At 33.5% G+C, this 20,908-nt stretch overlaps 1 protein-coding gene across 1 annotated transcript in view; it reads left to right on the forward strand.

Moving 5' to 3' along the window:
- The first annotated feature begins 861 nt into the window (after positions 1-861).
- The window catches only part of LOC139517789 (fas apoptotic inhibitory molecule 1-like), a 40,092-nt gene continuing 20,045 nt past the window's right edge, over positions 862-20,908 (forward strand). Inside the window, exon 1 of the mRNA XM_071309218.1 lies at positions 862-1,061. Within this exon, the coding sequence (XP_071165319.1) occupies positions 982-1,061 (80 nt within the window). The 5' untranslated portion in view covers positions 862-981. The remainder of the gene's footprint in view (positions 1,062-20,908) is intronic.

Here is a 20,908-nt window from a genome sequence, read left to right on the forward strand (position 1 = left end):
TGAGTAAAATTGTCCTCGTGATGAGTTTTCAATATCACTAAACCACTGTTGTACAAATTGATCACAAAGTATTTGTTTTAAGTACATTTTATAACAGTAGCCTGTTTGATTGGCAAAAATATATCCAATGCCATGCAGTATCGTTTAATATTGCTTCTATACAATTTACCATTTTAAAGGTGTATTTAGATTTAGGCTTTAAACGAAGCATCAGCAGTGGCGGGTCCAGGGGGGGGAGGGGGGGTTCCGTTTTTTTTTGTTTTTTTGGGAGCATATAGTTGGACCCCCCCCCCTTTACTCTGGGTTGGGACCCCCTTTTTTTAAATGGCTGGATCCGCCACTGATCAGTCTATACAATAAACTGCATAGTTTTGATTCATTATTTAAAATTTTACACCAATATATAATCATTGTAATTTTCACCTTTATTTCAAGAAGAAATCTACCCAATTCTCCGTACACCATAAAATTAGGCGTAGTGTTTCTATCTTTCAGCAATCTAGCTTCAGTAAATTGTTTACTTTATTGCCAATCATAAATAACTGAAATGACATTTTTTTTCTCGCTAGGATAAATTGTTTGTTTTTCCTCTGAGTATAACACCCAATACGAGGCAATTAATGATCAATTAATTGAACTGTTCGCCTTACAGTATCAGTATTTCAAACTTTAATTGCGAGATTGGATGACATGTTAAAGGATTAATTCTGAAGACTGATGCATTACCCGAGAGGCCAGCTCGATATTATCGACTTATACCTTGTTTGGCTAATTCCTATTTTATTCAAAGCCATCGTATTAACCAATCATCAACACGTATATTTCATTTTACCTGTGTTTATTCAAAGTAATCAATTTGTTTTTATTAAAATTTTAGAACTCGAGAAACTTAAGTCTGTTGTGTCTGCCGATATCTTACTCCTACTGACAGCTTTAGAAATACAAGTTATTTTACCATAAATTGTCAGTGTTGGTGTCAAAATGTCCGTGATTCTAATGGCCGGCCGTAAGAGGATAGATATAAGTAAGCGTGACATGTCCAAAAAGAAGAAAGTTATAAGGTTAGTTGTTTTCACATTTATGTTTGATAGATTTTACTTCGAACCTGTAAGCAACCTCGAGGCCGATGTAATCTTGACGAACGTATTTAGCATGCCTATCCAAACACACCGAAAGTAAGCTGTTGTCTTTTTAGTATTACCCAAGTTTTCAAGATGTCAAGTTAAATGATTAGAGTACTCATCCACTTTTAGGTTAGATGCGCATAAAATCAAGTGTTACGTTCAATGTATCATGGCTTACTTTATTGTTTTAAGATTTAAAAGCTTAAACAAAATAAAAAATGTCATCAAAAAGCATACTTATAAAGGTCATGAGCATTTATCAAAGATTTTATCATCTTGAATCAGAGGTTTGAATTCCTTTATTTAACATGACTAAAAATGTCATGAAGCAAAAGAAAATGTACAAGCGATAAGGAATTGCTTTCAAGAACAAGCAGTGTTCAAATGAAATTGAAATGTGAAAAGCAATAAAAACTGTTCAAATAGTTAACCAAAATCAAATCTCGAACGAAGACATGTGAAGCATAATTATTATTAAGAACACACAGAGTGTACAGACTTAAAAAACGAGACATGAATATGTTTACATGCACTTCAACAAATGGAACATTAAAGTCAGATTATCACATGCAGAACCCAAAGTCCAATACTACAATGACGGGAAATAAAGTATCAGACTACAATGACGGAAAATAAAGTATTAAACTACAATGACGGAGAAATAAAATACCAATCAATTGTGACGGGAAATAAAGTATCAGACTACAATGACGGAAAATAAAATATTAAACTACAATGACGGGGAAATAAAATACCAATCAATTATGACGGGAAATAAAGTACCAAACATAATGACGGTAAATGAAGTACAAAAACTATAATGGCGTGAAATAAAGTACCAACTATAAAGATGTTTAATGAAGCTAAAAAAAACTACAATGGCGGGAAATAAAGAACCAAACTATAAAAATGTTAACTGAAGCTAAAAAAAACTACAATGGCGGGAAATAAAGAACCAAACTATAAAGATGTTTAATGAAGCTAAAAAAACTACAATGGCGGGAAATAAAGAACCAAACTATAAAGATGTTTAATGAAGCTAAAAAAAATACAATGGCGGGAAATAAAGTACCAAACTATAAAGATGTAAAATGAAGCTAAAAAAAATACAATGACGGGAAATAAAATACCAACTACAATTACGAAAAATAAGGTATCTGATGGTGGAGATTTATTTCCCCGAGGGTATCACCAGCCCAGTAGTCAGCACTTTTTGTGCTGACACGAATTATCAATGATATGGTTATTTTTATAAATTAACTGTTTACAAAATTTTGAATTTTTGAAATACTAAGGCTTTTCTACCTCAGGCATAGATTACCTTAGCTGGATTTGGCAAAACTTTTAGGAATTTTGGTCTTCAATGGTCTTCAACTTCGTACTTTATTTGGCCTTTTTTACTTTTTTTAATTCGAGCGTCACTGATGAGTCTTTTGTAGACGAAACGCGCGTCTGGCTTATATAAACAAATTTAGTCCTGGTATCTATGATGAGTTTGTTTACAACCACTGGGTTGATGCCACTGCTGGTAGATTTATTTTCCGGAGGGTGACACAAGCCCAGTAGTCATCACTTTTTGTGCTGACATGAATTATCATTGATATGGTTATATTCATAAATTAACTGTTTACAAAATTTTGAATTTTTGAAATACTAAGGCTTTTCTACCTCAGGCATAGATTACCTTAGCTGGATTTGGCAAAACGTTTAGGAATTTTGGTCTTCAATGGTCTTCAACTTCGTACTTTATTTGGCCTTTTTTACTTTTTTGGATTCGAGCGTCACTGATGAGTCTTTTGTAGACGAAACGCGCGTCTGGCGTATTTAAAAAAATGTAGTCCTGGTATCTATGATGAGTTTATTTATAGACAGTTGTCTCATTGGCTTCTTATTTCAATACAAAACAATAATCACGTGAAAAAAGTACCAATAATGAAGCCAAATAAATTACCAAACATTAATGAAGCCAAATAAATTACCAAACAATAATGAAGCCAAATATATTACCAAGCAATAATGAAGCCAAATATATTACCAAGCAATGACGGGAAATAGATTACGGCAAGCAATAATGACTGGGAATAAAGCAGCAAACTACAATGACGGTAAACAGAGTACCAAACAATCATGACGGCAAATTAAGAACCGCACTGGTCTACAATGAAGGGGAGTAAAGTAGCAAACATTCAGTATGGCCACCACATTTCAAAGACGGCAAATGTATTATCAAATGATAATGAATGGAAATAAAGAACCAAACAATAATGTCGTGAAAAAGTATCAAACAATAATGACGCCAAATAGATTTATAATTTAGCATTGATTAAGGAAATCAACACAAAACACATAACCAATGTAACAACATCACAAAGACACAAAATAACTACAAGTCTACTCTGGTCCAACAAACATTTTTATCAATTTTGTCATTTTCCGGACTAGCTGTGAAAGTAATTATAGTCGATATGACCATAACTATGGAATCGTAAAGACGTTGATGCATTCTTAGCAGGAGATGCTTAGTTTGCCGGCGCGTGCGTACTCGCTCCGTATAGATTTTAAAACGATTCCGATGTTTTTTCGTTATGATTTTCTGGTTACAAAATATATTGTATATGTTCTTACAATAATGTATGATATAAACATTTATCATTTTAAAACTACCTTTATCTATAACAACGTCTCGTTTTAGATCCATATTATAGTGCCCATTTTACTGACAATGAACCACAGTTTAATCATTGCAATGCGAAATTAATAACAATCATCTCGAGAACAAGACATTTAACTAATATGATAATACAAGTGCGCGAAAAAAAGATAGAAAGTCGTTGAAGTTGTCAATATTTGTTGCAGGATATTTTTGGTTTTCCGGACTCTGAAATCGTTATTTTAAGAACTGCATGAGGAATCATGACAGCGATAAAATGCAGAGTTCGCGACTTCTGACAAGTTCTATACTGGTTCTGGTAAGATAGCATTGTTTATCATTATCATTTCTAAAATACTAAGTGCTGTTGTATTTCTCTTATAATTTTGTTTAAATAAGACTTATTTCTTTTCATTTTTGTTAACTTGCTTATAAAGTGTTCTTTCTCCCATCCTACCGTCGTGGTAATGTCAATGCAAGTTTATTATTTACTAAACGCAGATATTAACCTGTTCAATGCCATACATCAGTGTATCTGGTCAATGTATTCATGTGCTCCCCTCTTATTAATGAATAATAAATCATTGCCGTAGAACTTTGACAACACTTGGGAAATAAGACCATGTGATGAATGGTTAACTATATTATAATTGTTATACCCGAGACATAATACGTTGTTGTTTAAATCGTGTATTTGATTACAATTGGTATATATCATGGCATCTTTTTCTCATCACTAAATACATTGATTGATTGATTGGTGTTAAACACCACTTTCAGCACTGTTGGTTCTTTCGTAGCGGCTCGAGTTTATTGGTGAAAGAAACAGGAGTACACGAAGAGAACCACTGACTTTCTGTGGGAAAACTAACAACCGTAGTCCATTAAGATTGGAAATAGGGTATATCAGAGACCCACTGACTTTCTGTGGGAAAACTAACAACCGTAGTCCATTAAGATTGGAAATAGGGTATATCAGAGACCCACTGACTTTCTGTGGGAAAACTAACAACCGTAGTCCATTAAGATTGGAAATAGGGTATATCAGAGAACCACTGACTTTCTGTGGGAAAACTAACAACCGTAGTCCATTAAGATTGGAAATAGGGTATATCAGAGACCCACTGACTTTCCGTGGGAAAACTAACAACCGTAGTCCATTAAGATTGGAAATAGGGTATATCAGAGACCCACTGACTTTCTGTGGGAAAACTAACAACCGTAGTCCATTAAGATTGGAAATAGGGTATATCAGAGAACCACTGACTTTCTGTGGGAAAACTAACAACTGTAGTCCATTAAGATTGGAAATAGGGTATATCAGAGAACCACTGACTTTCTGTGGGAAAAACTAACAACTGTAGTCCATTAAGATTGGAAATAGGGTATATCAGAGAACCACTGACTTTCTGTGGGAAAACTTACAACCGTAGTCCATTAAGATTGGAAATAGGGTATATCAGAGAACCACTGACTTTCTGTGGGAAAAAACTAACAACTGTAGTCCATTAAGATTGGAAATAGGGTATATCAGAGAACCACTGACTTTCTGTGGGAAAACTTACAACCGTAGTCCATTAAGATTGGAAATAGGGTATATCAGAGAACCACTGACTTTCTGTGGGAAAACTCACAACTGTAGTCCATTAAGATTGGAAATAGGGTATATCAGAGAACCCACTGACGTTCTGTGGGAAAACTAACAACTGTAGTCCATTAAAATTGGAAATAGGGTATATCAGAGAACCACTGACTTTCTGTGGGAAAAACTAACAACTGTAGTCCATTAAGATTAGAAATAGGGTATATCAGAGAACCACTGACTTTCTGTGGGAAAAACTAACAACTGTAGTCCATTAAGATTGGAAATAGGGTATATCAGAGAACCACTGACTTTCTGTGGGAAAACTAACAACTGTAGTCCATTAAGATTGGAAATAGGGTATATCAGAGAACCCACTGACGTTCTGTGGGAAAACTAACAACTGTAGTCCATTAAAATTGGAAATAGGGTATATCAGAGAACCACTGACGTTCTGTGGGAAAACTAACAACTGTAGTCCATTAAGATTGGAAATAGGGTATATCATTACAATGTATCATGCATAGAGAACCACTGACTTTCTGTGGGAAAACTGACAACCGTAGTCCATTAAGATTGGAAAAAGGGTCTATCATTACAATGACTTTCTGTGGGAAAACTAATACCGTAGTCCATTAAGATTGGAAATAGGGTATATCAGAGAACCACTGACTTTCTGTGGGAAAACTAACTACTGTAGTCCATTAAGATTGGAAATAGGGTATATCAGAGAACCACTGACTTTCTGTGGGAAAACTAACAACTGTAGTCCATTAAGATTGGAAATAGGGTATATCAGAGAACCACTGACTTTCTGTGGGAAAAACTAACAACTGTAGTCCATTAAGATTGGAAATAGGGTATATCATTACAACGTATCATACATAGAAAATATATGCATATATTCAAAAATAAAATAGCGTTTTCATTTATACTCAGTGTAATAGTAGCAAAAGATCGGTTTATCATAGTCTTATAATCAATATGAGGTTCGCCTTCTGGAATACCTGAGGTCACCTAGAATTTTGTGGATCGAATCAGTCAACGAAGTGGTTCATTTTGGTTTCACTTTCAATGTTGACATTGTTTTCCTCCTAATCACTGTACACGACTTATGTATGCGTAACCAATCTCTAGCTAAAGGGTTGAATTGACGATCACATGAATACGGCTTTAAAGAGGTCGAATTATTCACTTGCAAGTGAATAATTCAACAGCGATTTTTATTTGCTATTTTTTTTTTCAATATGAAACCAAATTGGCTGCTAATAACGAATTAATATATCATTATTTCACTTGAATTAATGATTGAACCAAACGAAATCATATTCTTTTTTTTTTTCTTATCTCGTAGCTGGAGCTCATTTAAAAAAAAGTCTAGTCAATTACAGTAATTATGATAATGAATAACATTCGGGACCATAAAACTCATTCGATACAAATATTTCACCAATCAAGACATTGAATTGAAATATTGAATTTTATGTAAATACACTTTTAATGATTATATAGTTTTTAAATCTTAAGCGTTAACTTTGTAACAGAACCATGCTAATGACTTTCTGCTGTTACAATATTTCAAGTGTACAGTTCGATTAAAAATATAACATTGTGTTGATTGTCCTTCCTCACGTCTGTATCCCGGTCCAATAGTCTAGATGGTATAATGTCACGTAAACATGTCTTATAAGCAGAGTAACATCTGGAGCTGCTGAGATGTACACGACTTTTCATATTTGCTGATGGTTTTTATGGATTTCAATATTAAAATCTAGTAAAGTTCTTGTACCTCGGCCTACTTAGTATTCCATTAAATTTGCATTTATCTACGACAGACATCGCAATATCTTTTGTTGCATTGCTTCATGGGTTCATAGATCGCAAAAAGGTTTGATACTTGAGTTTGAACATTCTTCTCTTCTACTCTAATCGTATGATACTTAATTTTGAAATGTTGAATTGCACGAATGAGTATGTTCATACAATGTAAATGCTGATATATTCATTATTTTCTACTCGATTCGTTTGCAATAAATAAACACATGGCATATGTTTTTTCGCTGCTATTACGCAATTACTGCGGCTGAGATGTGTTTTGAAATAAACAATAAACAGCATGATCTCCCAACAGAATAAACGGTGCTGTTATTATTTCGTTGGGTACGATGCTACGATGGCCGAAGTGAGCCGACAAAAATGCTATTTAAAACTTGTATAGTACTGTACAGAAAGTTTGTACAATGTACTATCTTGTTGTTTTACTTCCGGGTAAAAAGATAGTACTCTGTACAGAAAGTTTGTACAATGTACTATCTTGTTGTTTTACTTCCGGGTAAAAAGATAGTACTCTGTACAGAAAGTTTGTACAATGTACTATCTTGTTGTTTTACTTCCGGGTAAAAAGATAGTACTCTGTTCAGACAAGTTTGTACAGTGTACTATCTTTTTATGGGATCAGGAAATAATAGGTACATTATTTGTGTTATAATAATAAGATGATGTGGTATATCAAACAATTTTGTGACTTGATTGTAAGTCTTTTTTCTGTTATTAATGTATCTCATTCAAAATTAATTTGTGCAGTTCCTTCACCGGAAATATGTGACATGTTCGAAATAATGAATCAAATTATTTATGCATTTCAATATACAGAAGAAAAAAAATTTCTATGATATCATGGCAGATATAGAGTCGATGGATTTATAATATATAATAGAACATATCAGGGAGCATCAGATGAAATAATAGATTTTTTTCGACTAGCAGATAATTAAAACCCCTAATTAAAATCAAAAACGATAAAATGTCGTTCTTAGATGTTGATGTAATTAAAGGTAAAAGATTTACAATATATAGCATTCTTGACCTTAAAAATTCAAGTCATTTTTAAGACACAAATTCTTATCTGTTTCTACACAGAAATAGCTGTCACTCACAGCATGTATTCAGAGGATTTATTAAAGGTAAAGCAATACGGCAAACTAGAAACACAAGTGACCATAACAAATTAATAAAAAATCTTAACTAATTTCAAAGTGAAATTATTAGATAGGGGTTGTGATAACGTAAAGATAGATGATAGTATCACTAATGCTTTATCAATTGATCATACTGATTTATTACAACAAAAGAAATCAGAAGAAAACAATATATTCCGTTAGTTTTTATAACTAAATATAATCCATTTACGTATACAGTTTGACGAAGATCGTGTACAATATTCAATGCAGCACCAATAGTTGCGTATAGCAAACATAAAAGTATTGGAGATATGCTTAGTAGATCAAAGTTAAAGACTTTATTATCAAATTGACAGTTGGACCCCTGATGATGGCAGATCTGTCATAACTTGTCTGTACAGAGTACTAGCTATCTTTTTACCCGGAAGTAAAAAGCAAGATAATACATTGTACAAACTTTCTGTACAGAGTACTATCTTTTTACCCGGAAGTAAAAAACAATATAGTACATTGTACAAACTTTCTGTACAGAGTACTATCTTTTTACCCGGAAGTAAAAACAATATAGTACATTGTACAAACTTTCTGTACAGAGTACTATCTTTTTACCCGGAAGTAAAAAACAATATAGTACATTGTACAAACTTTCTGTACAGAGTACTATCTTTTTACCCGGAAGTAAAACAACAAGATAGTACATTGTACAAACTTTCTGTACAGATTACTATCTTCCAATCGGGAAGTAAAACAACAAGAAAGTATTATGTACAAACTTTCTGTACAGTACTATACAAAGTTTAAATAAAATTTTTGTCGGCTCACTTCGGCCATCGTACGATGCACATTGAAAACTTAAAACTAAACTTTATAATCTTGAACTTAAGAATCATTAAATGTAGCACAAGGAAAAATGTTTTTACTGAAAATTCAGATACTAAAGTGATATAATCCAGAAGACATTTAAAAAAAATGTATCCATTTAATAGCATATGTGATTGTTAACGAAAAAAAAATTAAAATTCACAACCAGTGGTCAGAGTGTCTCTGCGTGCACATCAGAGACACTCTGACCACTGGTTGTGAATTTTAATTAACTCTATATTGACACTGTTTGAATTACTTACTGCAACAAAACAATATATGACAGAACGTTATTATTGAACACTGTGAGTTTATCCATACAAGGTTACTTAGCATGTCGATTTACCACAAAGCACAAAATGTAAGAACATAACAACTACATATTAAATATTACCTATGTAAATAATTTCATGAAGTCAAATAAAAAGTTTGAATAAGAAGGTCTGTATATTCATTTGCTCTGTAATTGAATTTCAAAATAAACTGGTTATAAAATTCAGTTTCCTTTAAACTATACGAGTGGATTTTTTTTTCAATCAAAGTTGGAAGGAACTATAATAATTAGTTTTTTTGCAATGAAAGATTTAGAAAACTGTGGTGTGCCCACATACACCTTCAAATGTTCTTTTAGTCTTTGGTTTTTTTTAATCTATTTTCCCTCGGTTCTATTAAAAACACTATTTACCAAAAACTATGGATGACAACAAATGCAGGGCGATAAGTATGCAGAATAAACTCGAAATTTTAGAAAATACAAAATAGCGTCGTCTTAAATTGCTGATAACCAAATCAAATACAAGAGTTTTGCACAGAAGTAAAGACTTTATCACATGGACTGTCATAGTTATAAGACAAAGTATACAACCAAATTTCTTTTCTATTTTAAAATTTAGGAACATCTCAAACGTATCATTACTCTATCAGTACAGTTTGAAATACTAATATTTATACTAAATATTATCATACTCTATCATGAACAGCTTAGAGCTTGTCAGATAGCATGTAGTACTTTTCATTCCTTACTCAATGCTAAGAAGGCATTTTATGGTATCTTTGTTGTTACGTGTTTTATGGTATCTTTGTTGTTACGTGTTTTATGGTATCTTTGTTGTTACGTGTTTTATGGTATCACGTGTTTTATGGTATCTTTGTTGTTACGTGTTTTATGGTATCTTTGTTGTTACGTGTTTTATGGTATCTTTGTTGCTACGTGTTTTATGGTAAAAACTTTCTTTGTTGTTACGTGTTTTATGGTATCTTTGTTTTAGTTTTTTTAGTCTTTGCGTGGTTTTCTCTTTAGGTTTTGTGTCTTTGTGTTGTTTCTCATTAGATATGACAGTGCTTTGTGTTGTTTCCTCTTTGGTGTGTGTGTCTTTGTGTTGTTTTCTCATTGGTGTGTGTCTTTGCGTGGTTTTTTTATATTGGTTATATGTTTTTGTGTCTCTGTATTGTTCCTCATTGGTTAAATGTTTTGTGTGTTTCCTTGTTGGTTTTTGTGTCTTTGTCTTTTATTTTTACTCATTGGTTTGTGTGTCTTTGTGTTCCCTACTTCTTGGTTTTTGTGTGTTTGTTATGTCTTCTCATTTGCTGTGTCTTTGTGAATTTTCTCTTTAGCTATGTATTTTTGTGTATTTTCTCATTTGCTATGTGCCTTAGTGATTTTCTCATTGGCTGTGTCTTTGTGTATTTTCTCATTGCCTATAAGTGTATTTGTGTTGTTTTCTTATTGGTTTTGTGTCTTTGTGTATTTTCTCATTAGTTTCTCTGTCTTTGAGGGTTTTTTTCTCTTTGGTTTTTGTGTCTTGGTTACGGACTTCTGAATATATCTCCTTACCAATCATTTGATGATCCCTGGAATAGTAATAAATCATTGATAAAAGCAAGTTTAATGCATATATAATATTATTGTACGGGTAAATTTAACTGCTTCTAGAATACTAGTGAAAATGTAGAGAATATTGCAAATCTTTCAACTTGATTAATGATTTTCGAGGAGAGCAAACAAGGCTAAATATTGATTTATTTATACAAAAAATATGCATAAACCTTAATATATGGACGCTTTGATGATTATCTGCAATAAAACAAGATCAATTATTTAAATGACAAAAAACTAAACCGAAGATACGTAGATTTGCTTTAATGAAAGTATTTGATAACGTAAAATGTGTAAATTTTACAGCTGGCAACTTTTATGTTTCTTTCGAGATCAGAACTATGCTACTATCTATACGCATTATTTGCACTTGCAATATATTGCAACACAGTAATGCATTGTATTCAACGTGATGGAAAAACGTACTTTTAAAACAAAAAGATGAATAATGAATCTTGATTTATTATCTACTTAGGGAGCTACCATTTGATTTTTATGGGGGGGGGCTCATCCTGCACTTTTTTTTTTACTAAAAACTTCTGTCCTGCCTATTTTTTTCAAATTTTATCCTAGCCCCCCCCCCCCCCCCCCCCCCCCCTCCCCCCCCCCCCCCCCCTAAAAATCAAATGGTAGCTCCCTTAAGGAAACAGCTTCAGATGACACACTCTTATATTCTGAAATCAGTAAATTAAGTCTATAGATGCATGATTTTTTGTTGTTGTTATTTGCCTTTGAACTAGCTGTCAGTTACTTTCATATCTGTACTAAGTGTCATTTTGTTGTGGGGATGTATACGTACCCTGTCACGTCCATTTTGTGTTTTTGTTAGATGTAGTTCTATTTGTAGAAATGATGAGTTAAGCCTTTTTAAACTGATTTGTAAGTTATAGTTTCTCTCATGTTGCACTGTAACACCACTTTTCCAGGATAGGTAACATAAAAGGGTTTGGCGCCCGCTAACATGTGTATGTGCGCCACTTTCTGTATGTGCATGTCCCAAATTAGGAGCCTGTAATTCAGTGTCTGTGCATCATATTTGTTTTTTCGTTCATTATTTTTAAACAAAAATTAGGCCGTCTCTTATGGAGAGTTGTCTCATTACCAATCAAACCACATCGTCTTATACTTATTTATATACAATGTAAAAAGACAAGACAATGTGTAATGACCAAAGTAAATTTGCAATCAATTCTAAAACAAACAAAATTATGTTACTGGTTTGATAAACCTTAAAACGTCTAATTGATATAATTTTTGAAAATAAAGGCGGGATATTTTAACAACAAGTAAATAGAAACACCCAGTGGCAAAGGTTTCAAGTACATCAGGACGAGAATAATTAGACAACCAGATTCGGTAAAATGGATGAACCGCGAACACATGACCGCGAAGAAGGTAGGGGACTTTTCATTCACACACGAAAACGATGGCCACATACGCATCCCGTAAAAGAGCATGGTACAATCCCCACACGATGCATCGGATTTAACGTCCTTATTCTTGACTAGGACATAGCCATGTTCATCCTACTGAGCGGACGGACAACCTCTAGAGATGTGAGAGAAATGACATAAGCCCATAATCCACCAGAAACCAAATGACAATGGTATGACAAACAGGTTACCGCACGGCCTTCAATACAATATCACTTCCGTATAGTAATGGCCATGCATTTTTCTGCGGGAGAGAAAACGGCCATATTGTTGTATCCCAATCATTCCTTGTTTTTGAAAATGATAGTCTGCTTTAATGATTCGTATTTTACATAAACTCACTTCTCCTTATTCAGCATGTGTTCAATAATTTAATTTTTGTATCCATATATTTTGCATACTTGAGAGCTTTTAAACCTAATCAATGTATGTGAAAAATATTATTAAAACACTCATTGATCCCCTGAAAATCAATGTTACTTCATTTCTTTTGTTTACTTTCACTTAAGTTCACTTAAACACCTTAAAATTGTTGAAGTAACAAATGATGTTATTAAGCAATTTATTCATTTAAATTGTATCTCATTGTATCAATTGTTTGCTTTCTTCTCTATAAATATTTAGTATGAAGTTGAGAATTTCAACATATTAATAACACATATACAACATGATAGTTCGGTCACGGGAAGCCGCGTGAAGGTTTGAATATATCCAATAATATATCGTACTTAATATATCATACTCAATATATCACCTGATTATGTGCTGAAGTCATTTTACATGGATGATCATGGATGTTGATGATTTTTTTTAAACTATCAACTTTATAAATGCAGTCAAAATTAACATGATCGCTTGAACCTTCATAATTGTTTTCCTTGGAATGAGACGATCTAATTTATCGTTAACTCGATATTCTCATGATATAATAAACCTGATAAACAATCCGGAGCATGTAAACCAAGTCATCTATGATTGAATCAGCTGTTTATAAGGGAAAACACTAAAAGCCAGTTATTTCAAAGTAAGCCTCATTTATCCCTAAAAAAAACTTCCTATCGTTGAACATTTGTTAACTCTTTTACATTAGTTAATGCGTTCAATCGTTGACAGATAGATCAAGTTTTTCCAGAGAACCAAATTATGCAATCACAGCTGGTACCTTCATTGACATCCTGAAAACAAATACCATGAGAAAAGATCACAATATTATTCATTGAAATATTCTTTTCTTTGCGTCATAATTAAAATATTATTTGTCATTATAATCGATATTTTACCTAATTTTTATTTTTTATAAAATCTTAACTATTGAGAAGCAGTTTTCTCCTCTCTCCATTATACGAAACCACAATGGTCATTGTATATTAAAAAGAGTCAATTTTTCAAAGTTCATTGGCAAATGCAACTATTCTTAAGAGACAAATGAAATAAAGTAAACATTACGAGACAGGTACTTGTATATTCTATATTATGTTCCCTACTTAAACATAATATAAATTAGTCGATATAACTAGTTTTCTCTTTGGATTGACATTGAATTATTGACTCTATACATCTCAAAATTACTCTTCATTTGATAGGACGATGATATCTATCTATAACCAAATATAAGTCGTATAAAAAGGCAATCAATAAATATTCATCGTATTGATCATTTCAACTTATAACCGATATACAAGTTTATCTTTAGTTATATTGCATAAAGATTCTACTCTTTGAAGTATTTATCAATTGTCAGCTCAATTCTGAAATAGTTCAACTACAATAAGGTTATATCTACAATCGTTCGAATAGGTACACTAGTGTGAAGAGTACACTAGTGTTAACTACAATAGTGCGAATAAGTACAATAGTGTGAAAAGTACAATAATGTTAACTACAATAGTGCAAATAAGTACACTAGTGTGAAAAATACAATAGTGTGAAAAGTACAGTAGGGTTAACTAAAATAGTGTGAAAAGTACAGTAGGCCGGTTAACTACAATAGTGTGAAAAGTATAGTAGGGTTAACTACAATAGTGTGAATAAGTAAAATAGTGTAGAATAAAAAGTGCATTAGTGTTAAATACTATAGCGTAAATAGGTAAAATAGTGTGAAAAAGTTTTAGAAGTGTTAACTGCAATAGTACGAATAGGTACAACAGTGTCAAAAAGTATAGTGTTAACTGCAATACTGTGAATAAGTACAGATTTATTAGCTACATGATAGTGTGAATAAGTACAATAGTGTGAATAAGTATAGTGTTGTTAGCTACAATAGTATGAACACGTACACTAGTGTGATTAACTACAATAGAGATAATGGCACTCCACTTAGGTACAAAAAAGGCGGTTATTGAATGAGGTATTATCATAGTGTGGAAAATTGCACCAATATTTCGTATTTGCATTGAAGACATTTAAGTATTTTGTTTTAATTTATAATAATACATGTCTTGAAGTCATAGTAGAGTTATATATGTACTTCTTCACAAAACTATTTGACTGCGATAGGAATAGTTGGAAACCAGTCTTTGAAATAATGTGATATTGAAGGATCTCTAAAAGTGAAATATCATATTTAAAGAAGATCCCACAGATTCAAGTTTGTTAAAATGAGAGAGATTTTATTTTACAAGTTTCAAAATGTAGGATTTTTTTCAATCATAACAGTAAAACAAATGTTTATGTCTACATGGCCAATATTTTATGAAACAAAACTGGTGCAATTTAATTTGTTTTTAATTTCCATATCTCTTATTATTCATAGGTTGATTACTTGTCTTATTTTTTTAATAAAATAGTTGTATGTCGCTGTAAAATTTCATGCAATAGTGAAATCAATATCTCTTACAGCACACAGTTTTCATATGAAAAAAGATTCGATTGAAATCTTGCTCTTTTGACAAATTCACACAGAATAAAATCAATTTCTTTTCATGGCAGTGTCTTTGAAATTATTTAACAAGTTAAAATCATTTACAATGAGAAGAATCTAGCCGGAATGTATTGAATATGATTATTACAAAAATCAATTTTTATTGGTGAAAGTGATTGTTCTAGTTTTTCCTTAATCTGTAGCTGATTAAATGAATTTTCATGAATATAATACGAGTGTTGAAATCGATTAAATGAAACGTACCTCGTTCTTCCATTAAGCAATGACCTTGCATGTGTCAACCGATATCCAATTTACAAAAATAATTTTATCTCTTACTGATACTAATAATGAATATGGAACAGACATGGAAATTCTCTGATTTAAATGAGGGAAGAATCTATTTTTTGAGACACCAGACCCTTTTGTTCAACATTCATTTTTTAAGACACTAGACCCTTTTGTTCAACATTCATTTTTTAAGACACTAGATGTTCAACATTCATTTGGTAGTGTTAAAATACGTGTAACAAAATCTCTAGCCGAATCTTTTTGCCAAGAATTCCACTCAAACCGGTACTAGGGGTTGTCTTGAAATTGCAGTGATGTGAAAGTGTTATCTTTGTTTCTCTCTCCGTGTTGAAGGCCTCCCTGTGTCGTATCTTTGTTTCTCTCTCCGTGTTGAAGGCCTCGCTGTGTCGTATCTTTGTTTCTCTCTCCGTGTTGAAGGCCTCGCTGTGTCGTGTCTTTGTTTCTCTCTCCGTGTTGAAGGCCTCGCTGTGTCGTGTCTTTGTTTCTCTCTCCGTGTTGAAGGCCTCGCTGTGTCGTGTCTTTGTTTCTCTCTCCGTGTTGAAGGCCTCGCTGTGTCGTGTCTTTGTTTCTCTCTCCGTGTTGAAGGCCTCGCTGTGTCGTGTCTTTGTTTCTCTCTCCGTGTTGAAGGCCTCGCTGTGTCGTGTCTTTGTTTCTCTCTCCGTGTTGAAGGCCTCGCTGTGTCGTATCTTTGTTTCTCTCTCCGTGTTGAAGGCCTCCCTGTGTCGTATCTTTGTTTCTCTCTCCGTGTTGAAGGCCTCGCTGTGTCGTATCTTTGTTTCTCTCTCCGTGTTGAAGGCCTCACTGTGTCGTATCTTTGTTTCTCTCACCGTGTTGAAGGCCTCCCTGTGTCGTATCTTTGTTTCTCTCTCCGTGTTGAAGGCCTCGTTGTGTCGTATCTTTGTTTCTCTCTCCGTGTTGAAGGCCTCGCTGTGTCGTATCTTTGTTTCTCTCTCCGTGTTGAAGGCCTCGCTGTGTCGTATCTTTGTTTCTCTCTCCGTGTTGAAGGCCTGACTGTGTCGTATCTTTGTTTCTCTCTCCGTGTTGAAGGCTTCGCTGTGTCGTATCTTTGTTTCTCTCTCCGTGTTGAAGGCCTCGCTGTGTCGTATCTTTGTTTCTCTCTCCGTGTTGAAGGCCTCGCTGTGTCGTATCTTTGTTTCTCTCTCCGTGTTGAAGGCCTCGCTGTGTCGTGTCTTTGTTTCTCTCTCCGTGTTGAAGGCCTCGCTGTGTCGTATCTTTGTTTCTCTCTCCGTGTTGAAGGCCTCGCTGTGTCGTATCTTTGTTTCTCTCTCCGTGTTGAAGGCCTCACTGTGTCGAACAGCAATACAAATGGTGTTCCATTGCTTTTAGGTGTAGTTTGCTGTGAATGAACTGATTTTGATTCATTGATGGATACATGTATAGTCAAGTCATTTAATCAGAATTAATCATCATCCTCTGCCGAAATGAATCTCATATATTCCCAACTGCATGCTGTAAACAAAATTTTTGAAGGGTTTTGGAGCCACTGAAGGCCTAAGAAGCTATAGAACAAATGATGCAAAATCATGCTTTCTGGGTGTTCCGAAGACCCTTTCTTAATCTGAAAATGCAAGTTTTGTTTTAATAATTTTCGACAATATTTTGGTCTCAAAGCAAAATGTATAAATTCAGTGTAAGACTTAAGTTTCTAGGGACAACATCAAAAGACCAATGTGCACGATAAAGCAAAAATCGATTTCACATAGTTAAGTCTGTGGCTGCTGTTGTTTTTTTAAACTCATGATCAAGTTTATAACAAAATTACTAGATTACAAAAGGAATGCAACACTAACAGAATACAGAAGGGCAATCAATGAACAAAAGACAAATAAATAAAAAACATTGATCCCGAAAAATCAGGGCTACGTCTGAGGGAAAACAGAACTTGCTTCTTGCAAGGCACTCGCCGTGAACACAATTTGATGGAGACAAGCGTTTGGTTTTGAAATTTCCTCAATGTCGTTACGGCCCTGTTAAAATAAAAGTGAGGTACGGTTTCCTGAGACAATATACCTCAAGTTCAATGAAACCAATTTTCAGACATTTCAAGTATATTTAAATAATATTTATACTTCTATTATTAAAAAAATTTGGAAGTGTTTCACGATTTTTTTGGGAAAAAAAGATGAATTTATAAAGAATCTGGTGCCATCTCATACACTTGATTAGACATGCTTAGTTATTTATTTTCAATACATTGCAAGTCATGTAATTTATTTTTCAAACTACCACAGAACAAACCATTTATTTTTGTGATAATCAAGGCTGAAGTATATAATTTTCAAAATCCTCCTGCCCCCCCCCCCCCCCCCTCCAGAATATCAAATGGTCGTCCCCTTATACATGTATATCGCAAAAACTATTCTACGTGTCATTATGAGCCTTTGAAGACATGTGTTTACTGGCGGATCCAGAAGTGGGGGCCCGATGACTGCCTAAGAGGGGGCCCGCTCCAGTCACAGTTCAGTGATTTTCTATAAAAACAACAAAATTTGTTCCCGAAAAGGGGGGCCGGGCCCCCTGCCCCCCCCTAATTCCGCCTCTGATATTCATGCCCTTTAAACAGTTAAACTACAAATAAGACGAAGCTTCAATAAGTATTCAAGTTATACAATGCACAATACTAATTTAATTGTGTTTTATATTAGTTCTTTCCCTAGAACTACGCCCAACTCTTTGATGAGTTTATTTTTGTACGTAATAAGCAGAACTTTAATATATCAATGAATAAGATAATTGATCTTATCTAATAAAGCATATGTCAATTAGTTCATTTTCAATTACATACGAATGATTGGTTACAATTTTACTAAGACATTTCCTGATAATTCAGACAAAAAGTATCATATATCGTAGAATACAAGAAATAGGCTTAGCTTATTTATTATGAGCAACCTCTTATCTAATCACATCAACTTCATAGTCTTAGTGATGCGGTTTAATTCTCACAAAAGTTTATATAAAAGTAAGGTTGATCTGTTCAGTATGTTTTACTTATATAATAAACAAATACAAAGGAAAGAGAAAACAATAAATGCTACATATATTTTTGTGAACTCATACTTAGATAGTCATAAATTGTGTTTTCTGTTCTCGTATGGCTTAGATGACAATTTATTGTGCTCACCGTCATAAAAAAAAACAATACACTGTGTACTCTGCTTATTGCATATGACTTAGATGGCAATACATTGTGTACTCTGCTTATTGCATATGACTTAGATGGCAATACATTGTGTACTCTGCTCATTGCATATGACTTAGATGGCAATACATTGTGTACTCTGCTCATTGCATATGACTTAGATGGCAATACATTGTGTACTCTGCTCATTGCGTATGACTTAGATGGCAATTAACTGTGTACTCTGCTCATTGCATATGACTTAGATGGCAATACATTGTGTACTCTGCTCATTGCATATGACTTAGATGGCAATAAATTGTGTACTCTGCTCATTGCATATGACTTAAGATGGCAATTAACTGTGTACTCTGCTCATTGCATATGACTTAGATGGCAAAAAATTGTGTACTCTGCTCATTGCATATGACTTAGATGGCAATTAACTGTGTACTCTGCTCATTGCATATGACAAAGATGGCAACTAATTGTGTAATCTGCCCATTGCATATGACTAAGTTGGCAATTAATTGTGTACTCTGCTCATTGCATATGACAAAGATGGCAACTAATTGTGTAATCTGCCCATCCGCATATGACTTAGATGGCAATTAATTGTGTACTCTGTTCATTGCATATGACTAAGATGGCAATTAATTGTGCACTCTGCCCCTCAGCATATGACTTAGATGGCAATTTATTGTGTACTCTAATGAGCACGTTTTGGCTTTCTCAATCCAATGCTCCAACTATAGAGGAAAGGTATCAAATAAACATTGATATGTGACTTATACAAATAATTTTCAACTTGCCTTTTCTTATATCAATTAAGAATCTTGTGTGTTATTTACACTTCTGTCAATTTGTGAGGTCAGTTTTGAAAAAAAGATACATAAAATAGAGAATGTAAATGGGGAATGTGTTAAAGAGACAACAACCCGACCAAAGAGTAAAAACAGAAGAAGGCCACCAATGGGTCTTCAACACAGCAAGAAAGTCCCGCACCCGGCAGGGGACTTCAGCTGGATGTATGAATATCGTATTCAACATTTTAAAATCTCTTTGAAGACGTATTGCTGCTTTTCAATAGTCCGTGAAATTTAGAACAGCTAATTAATCACTTGAAGGCTGTTTTATCATGCATTTAATCTTGTAAAGGGAGAAAAAATAATGTCAATCAATACATCCAGGAAATAATAAAACCGATATTAATGAGTAATTGACAGCAAGGATTTGTGTGTATATGCAGTGTTAGCTGTTCCCACACCGGATACCAGTCACATCAAAGAAATGTCGGACGTGTAACACGCAGTTATACATGGTGTGGTTATAATCCTCAAACTTCGCACTCTGTCGAATATGTCAGGGTCAAAAATTACCTTTTAATTATAAAAAATAATTCTGTTTGATCTCTGATTGTACATTATTATATCAGCTCCTGATCATCTGAATTCTATTATCCTTCTACAATGAAACAAGATATAAACCGATTTTATTATTAACATCTAGAAATCAATTAATTATATATTTTAAATGGATTTTATACTGTTTAATGACGGAAAATATACTGTAGTGTTGCTGCACATTGCGTATTGAATTTCGTTTTAACAGTGAATATGCTTTTTGTTGGTAATGAAATAACACGGAATATCAATGAAAACAAATTGCCGTTTACGTGTAGAATTATCTTATCGTTGATACCAGAATTAAAACGTTTAATGCGAATACCTTAACATAGGTTGTAGCCATAACAATTTTTTTTTTATATATTAACACCCAGTCTTTGATAGAGCCATGCAAAATGCTTACAAGTGGGTCCGGTCCACATGACATGTCAACCAAATGAAATGAAATTTTGCACACATGTTATGACAGTCAAGAGAAAAAAAAATCTAACTTTAAAATTTTATTTTAAGCTATTTTTAGATTTAACAGCGCCATCTACTGGAAATGCCTCAATTTCCAAAAGAATCTCCAAAAATATCACATTTGTTTTACTCTAAATATGCTAGATAAGGTTTTGTTTAACTAGTAATTGAATCATTTTTTATAACAAGCATCATTCGTCCTTCAAAACTTGACAAAATGTTAAAGCTTGAGTATAGCTA

The sequence above is a fragment of the Mytilus edulis genome, chromosome 3 (assembly GCF_963676685.1).
Source record: "Mytilus edulis chromosome 3, xbMytEdul2.2, whole genome shotgun sequence".
Taxonomy (NCBI): domain Eukaryota; kingdom Metazoa; phylum Mollusca; class Bivalvia; order Mytilida; family Mytilidae; genus Mytilus; species Mytilus edulis.